This window comes from Brachyhypopomus gauderio, unplaced genomic scaffold, assembly GCF_052324685.1.
Source record: "Brachyhypopomus gauderio isolate BG-103 unplaced genomic scaffold, BGAUD_0.2 sc90, whole genome shotgun sequence".
Classification (NCBI taxonomy): Eukaryota; Metazoa; Chordata; class Actinopteri; order Gymnotiformes; family Hypopomidae; genus Brachyhypopomus; species Brachyhypopomus gauderio.
In genome coordinates this window covers 813,937-820,777 of record NW_027506911.1, presented here as the reverse complement: position 1 = coordinate 820,777, position 6,841 = coordinate 813,937, and the positions used below count along the sequence as shown (strand labels likewise).

General features: G+C 39.0%; 1 protein-coding gene across 1 annotated transcript in view; it reads left to right on the top strand.

Annotated features, from left to right (window-relative positions):
* The window catches only part of LOC143493636 (testican-3-like), a 36,124-nt gene that overhangs the window by 1,517 nt on the left and 27,766 nt on the right, over positions 1-6,841 (top strand). Inside the window, exon 2 of the mRNA XM_076992181.1 lies at positions 442-503. Coding sequence (XP_076848296.1) covers positions 442-503 — 62 coding nt within the window. The remainder of the gene's footprint in view (positions 1-441; positions 504-6,841) is intronic.

Here is a 6,841-nt window from a genome sequence, read left to right as displayed (position 1 = left end):
TTTGAGTACAGAATTATTTTATATTAATGAAAGATTTCAAGATTATTTAAAAATTATAGACTTTAAATAAAAAATAAATTGCTGGGCTCTTTGATGGGCCCCCCTGGCCCTGGGGCCCGGGACAACAGACCCGGTTGTCCCCCCCTGTCGACGGGGCTGTATATATGAGATATGAGACTGATTGTGTCGCGTATTGATTCAATAAAAGACTGCCATATTTAAATACATAATCTCTACTGTATAAAAGCGTTCACCAGCTTACACGCAGAATGCAGTCTACTCATTGAAAAAATAAACTGTTAAATTGTCATTGAATAGCATTTTGAAAAATTGAAAATTCTAAACTAAAAACTCTAAAATAAAAAAAATAAGACTTTCATTTTTACATAGTTTCTATATTTACATTTATTTAAATGTTTTCATATACTCTTACATTGACAGCCACACTACTGAGATGGGTTTGGATGTTTCTGCTTCTCACTCTGTCATGCATCCCTTGGGGAGTAAGTTTCTTTATTACTTCAAAACTACGATCAGCATATGTGGGACCTTATATTCTACTGACTGTACTGTCTCTGACTGTACTCACTGTACTGGGTTGACATCCCACATAGGAACTACAGTGGTACCTCGAGATACGAGCTGCTCTATATACGAGCGATCCAAGATACGAGCACCGAGACTATGGCGTTAAATTAGTATCTTTAATATGAGAGCGCAAAAATAATGTTAAATCGAGCAAGTCAGACACATTGAGCACGCAAAATCAAGGAAACCGAGCAAAAACAGTGACAACGAGAGCAGAGAATCAAGAATTGCATGGTTAAGCGCGCTCGTTTCTCGCAGCCACGCGAGCGCTTCACTGTTTTCAGCGCGCGTTTCAGTTTTTTGCTCGCTTCTAAAACTTCTGCTCGCTTCGTAATTACAAGCGGGGATACGTCACAGATTGACGATGATCCAGGCTTGGTAGAAGATTACCGGAATCATCGATCGAAATTGCCAGTGAGCCTTATGGAACAGGTAAATTCAGAGTGCAATGTGTTTTTTGTTTTTAATTGATATGTTATTTCAAAGTAGGTTTCAGTGTGTATTTTATTGTCAGTGTTGGTTGGTGTTATATATCACATTATAGTTAATTATTCAGCACCCCCAGCTCTCACTTTTTGTTTGAATGTAGTTGATTCTAGCTCAAAATCATTGTAGCCATATAGACACAACCAACCAGCTTTACAGATGCAAAACCATAACTTTAATATAAAATGTATATGCATGTCAGTTAGAAAATACAGAATAATAATTTTATAATTATATCTCAGTATTAAATATAACAGGATGCACTGCTGTCAGGCCTCGTCGTCAGTACATGGTTTTTCTAACAGAAACAAGCACAGCACTCACATACAACACAGTATGTGTCGAACACAGGACATAACTATCCAATCAAAACATTACTTCGTAAACTCTTTAATATGCCAACGTTTTGTAAAATCATTTAAAAGTCACTGCCTTTTGGTAATCACATCGCTGAAACCATCGTTTTTGTACATTATGCAAAACTACATTTTCCCGTGTAATCGTAGTATAAAGCAACATTGAGTTCTTTTCTGTAAATCAGCGATTTTCATCAACGTTAACTGAAAAGTAAGATATTTTTCTCTCGCTATTTTTAGCGATATCGAAGCGGATTGTATTCGTTTTCGAAAGCAGACCGTACTGTGCACGTTCACGAGAAGGGGATGCATTTCACGGCGGGGGTGCTGAATAATTAACTATAATGTGATATATAACACCAACCAACACTGACAATAAAATACACACTGAAACCTACTTTGAAATAACATATCAATATATGTCTGACTTATATCATATAGACATATATGTCTGACTTGCTCGATTTAACATTATCTTTGCGCTCTCATATTAAAGATACTAATTTAACGCCATATGCCTGGCCATGGCATAAACGCGTTCCTCATATCGCGCATGCTCGTTTGTGTGCAAAACAATGGCTGACACCAGCGTTTAGTGCAAGTTGAAATACCTCGTTTTTGTACACAAACGAATCTTACATTCCAGTCTTGTATTGGCAGTGAATATGTTCATAAAGTTACTTTGTGGAAAGGAAAACTTTTAAGAATAGCCTGTTAAGTTATCTGCATTGTAAACTTAGCATGGGAACAATGTACATCCTAAATTCTGCAATGTGTGATACTGTGAAAGTAAATAGATAATAACAGTGGAAGGAGATGTATATTTATATATATATATATTTATATATATATACATGTATATTTATATATATGTATATTTTATCCAAAATTTTAGAGAAGGTGGTGGCAAACCAACTGATTACAGTTTTAGAAAATCACAATTGCTACGACTCTTTACAATCTGGGTTTCGGAAGAGGCATTCTACAGAGACTGCTCTCCTGAGGGTCTCAAATGATCTTTTAATGTCTGCTGATGTTGGTGACTGCTCTGTGTTGGTGCTGCTGGATCTCAGTTCTGCGTTTGATACCATTGATCATGAAATACTGATAAATAGGTTACGTGACTGGGTGGGCATATCTGGAACAGCACTTGATTGGTTTATTTCTTATCTCACTGGGAGAAGTTTCTCAGTTACGATGGGAAATTGCACGTCTGAGGCAACCCCATTAACCTGTGGGGTTCCACAGGGTTCAGTTTTAGGGCCTTTGTTGTTTTCTTTGTATATGTTACCTTTGGGGCAGATTTTAAATAGTTTTAATATTTCCTATCATTTATTTGCTGATGATATTCAGCTTTATTTCTCTTTTAAACCAAGTGAGGTTCATAGTTTGTCTAGGCTATTAGATTGTCTTCAATCAATCAGAGAATGGACCTCAAATAACTTCCTACAGCTAAATGATAACAAGACTGAGGTATTGATCATTGCTCCTGATAGGCTTAGTCAAACGATTAAGCAAAATCTTGGACTTCTTTCCTCTGCTGTCCACACTAGCCTCCGAAATCTGGGAGTTATCTTCGATCAGTCTTTAGCATTTGATTCTCATGTTAAACAGCTGTCAAGATCCTGTTTCTTCCACTTGAGAAATATCAGTAAACTGAGATCTATGGTTTCAACAGCAGATCTAGAGATGCTGATCCATGCGTTTATTTCATCTCGCATAGACTACTGTAATGCCTTGTTTTCATCTCTCAGTGTATCAGCTCGTGGTCGTTTACAGATAATTCAAAACGCTGCAGCGAGGTTACTGACCAAGTCAAGCAGACGGTCTCACATAACACCCATTTTAAAATCCTTACACTGGCTTCCTGTAAAATTCAGGATCCAGTTCAAGATTTTAACTTTAACATACAGAGCACTACACAACACAGCTCCTGTGTATGTCGCTGACCTGCTTCACCCCTACACTTCATCACGATTACTCAGGTCAAACAACCTGAGTTTACTGTCTGTGCCACGCTCATGTCTAAAGACTCGTGGAGACCGAGCATTTAAGGTGGTTGCTCCAAAACTGTGGAACACACTTTCTCCACATTTAAGATCAGCTGACACTGTAGATACTTTTAAAAAACAGCTAAAGACTTTCCTTTTTACGCAGGCGTTTGGTTAGTGGTGGAGGTTGCAGCCGTTGACCTTGTACACTGTATTTTATTTCTGTTTTATAGTGTGTGTTTTGTGTCTTTGTTTTATTTTATTTTATTTTCCGTTGTAAAGCACTTTGTGGCTTGTGCCTGTGAAAAGTGCTATATAAATGTATTTTACTTACTTTTACTTACTTACTTATTAATTTAATTAATTTAGTAATGCTGCTTGATCATTTATATATATATATATATAACTACCATCAATCTGCTTGTCTCATCTAATTTTAATTTTAATAAAATAAATAAAATAAAATAAAAATTTCGTCTATAATGGGTTAACCTATTATAGTTGTGTAATATTTTATTGTTTGGACAGAAGCCTGGCATTATGAGGATGAGCAAAGTGATGTAATGGACCCTTTCGTGTTTGGCTTTGAATCTGTGCAAGACATGCACCATTTTATGGCAGAGGTGCTTGACAACTTGTGAATACCAATCAACTGTAAATTGAACAGTGTTTAAAGAGGGTAAGCCATGGGGCTTTTGCAAAAATAAAGTTCTAAATGGAAATCTTTTGTTTGTGTTTTCATGTATTTCTACCTGAATTTTATCTGCAAAACATTAAGTTTAATGTGCATTGAAGTTTTCAAATCCTTTGCAAACATCCTTATAATGCCATATGGGATGTTTCGTAAATACAAAGAGTGAAGGTATAACTAGTATATGTAGTTATTTATGTAGAAACGGTAAATGTGCTAAAAAATATATATATATATATAATACAATTTTAAGCTTCTCATTTATTACTTTTATTTTGAAATTCCTATCAAATTACGCGATACTATAACGGAACTTCACCAGCGCGGTGCAGCCAGGATGAGAGAGCCATGGTGAGAGAGTCTCCCAGTCTCGCGCCGTATACTATTGGAGGAAATCCCGCTCAAAATTGCTGTATTATCATTCACAGCAAAATTATATTTACTGTAGAATTCACCCGCCACTGAATTTTGACCATGATGCTTTGCAGATTTACAGTAACATGCTGTAAACAGATTCTACAGTAAGAATTTGATCATTTACAGTAATAATGCTGTGAAAACTACAGTAACATGCTGTAAACAGGTTCTACAGTAAGAATTTGATCATTTACAGTAATAATGCTGTGAAAACTACATAAATTTATTACAGTGTAGGTTCAAAAACACAAACATACCTGTATGTGCGGAGATGAGGTCATTTAGCGCGTTCTAGCAGCCAATAGCGTTTTTTAAATTCTTGAGGTGTTGGTAAGGTCGACTCCTGTACCCGGTCATCACAGCCATTCGCACGTGTGCTTTGCAACGAGTAACAGTACGTACGGTCAATTGAATGATTGCTGTTGACGCCGGATCTTGCTCACACACGCTGCATCACAGTACATTCACTTTCACTGGTGTGTTTGTGAATGTTGTCTATGTAAGGGCTGTAGTTTAGCCCCTCACACGGGAATTGTGCTGTGGCACTTTCAAACACAGCTGAGCCAGCCAGTGCTGTCTTTCTGGTTTCATACTGGAACCAGACCAAGAATCCTTTCTCTCGCTCACTGTCTCTCTCAGAGTGCACGGTCTACAGATTTCTGTCTCTTTTTATCTCCGTCTCTCTCTGACTCTCTCCGTCTATTTCTCTCTGCCTCTCTTTCTCTCAGTCTCACTGTCTCTCACTCTGACTGTGTCTCGGACTCCGTGAGTCCTCTGACCTAACCTTGGTGCTGTTTGGTGCCGTGTCTACGTGCTCCATCATGGGGGTCTCACTGTTTCATGTCTCCTACTGTTTCAAACACCTTCTCTCATACTTTAACTGTCTCCCTCTGTCTCATGTGAAAGGTTGGTAGAGACTCTCCATGTGACCAATGTGTCCAATCAGGGAACAGAGTGAGGTTTATGCAGATTAGCATCTCATTAAACATGACTTAATGAGGTGCTCAACTTAACGAGAGAAAACTGAGTAAATGAATGCAGTCGACACACCCGGCGATTATCTTAAAGTACATTTGAATCAGCAGCCACATTTTATGGGTTCTGATGGATTTCAGTGTGGCATAAAAAAGCGGCAGGGATACAGTGTGTGTGTGTGTGTGTGTGTGTGTGTCATGTGTGTGTGTGTGTGTGTGTGTGTGGAGGTCGTGGTAAGGAATGTCGCCTAGACCCTAATCTCTGAGTGCAGAAGCCCTAAGGACCACACTCCTGACGAGTCCGCCACTTTTGCCCTGAGCCAGAAATCACCTTGGTGATTCGGCCCCTCCCCCTGGCCAAGGCCTCGCCCCTGCTGCCCAGGCAGTCCTACTCAAGTGCAGTGCGAGGGCTGCTAGTGTCCGGGTCCTCAGATCCGTGCCCAAACCTCATCCGAGCATCAGTGGGGCTTGTGTGCGTGTACATTTGACAAGTAGGTGTTTGTGGGTAATCATGTAAATATGTATATAGTAATGTAAGAATGTGCATATATCATGGGTTAAAGTTCTCCGTCACTACGACGGATTTCCGTCATTTGATTTTTTTGGGGAAAAAATCCGTCAAATCATAATAAACAACACACGCGCGTGCTATCTGTTTTGTGGCCGAAATATGATTCTCACTGGCGCTCATCAGCGCTGGATGGATGACGGCGGTGTCATTTGATTGACTTGCGGTTCATTCCGCCTTCAGATTTGCGGATGTTACGTAGAAAAGTTTTTACCCCCCTCCTGCCTGGCGTGATCGTAGCGCGCGACTCTGTACACCTGCGCGAACGGCGGAGGCTACTTGCTGCGTCACATTCTTTTTGCAGTGTAGTCCGAAGCAATATGTGGTAGTATAAAGAAACACCCCTCAAAACAGGGGAATGAACATTTACCTGACCAATTGTAATGTTGCATTAGTGCTGGAATTTAGGCTAAAGTACTTTAAAATGCTTGAAAATGTAACTACTTCGTTTCACAACAAATATCTGTCTGACTGAACAGTTATTACGTTAACAAATACGAGCCTCTTGTAATTCCAGGACGAAACATGAGAGAACGTGAAGTCGTTAAGATTGGGCGTTTTGAAAATAAACCACCATTAAATAATGTGATAAAAAGCCAATTATTTCGAGTCATTTCGAGTATATGTATAAATATTTAACTTAAATTTAACGTTGAGAACGCGTTGAAATGGACCTTGAAAGTGACGTACAAGTGCTTTAATTCCACCTTATAAAGGTGTATGAACCCGGCAAACATGACTTGGTTCACTGCGCTGAAGCGCTGTGCGCG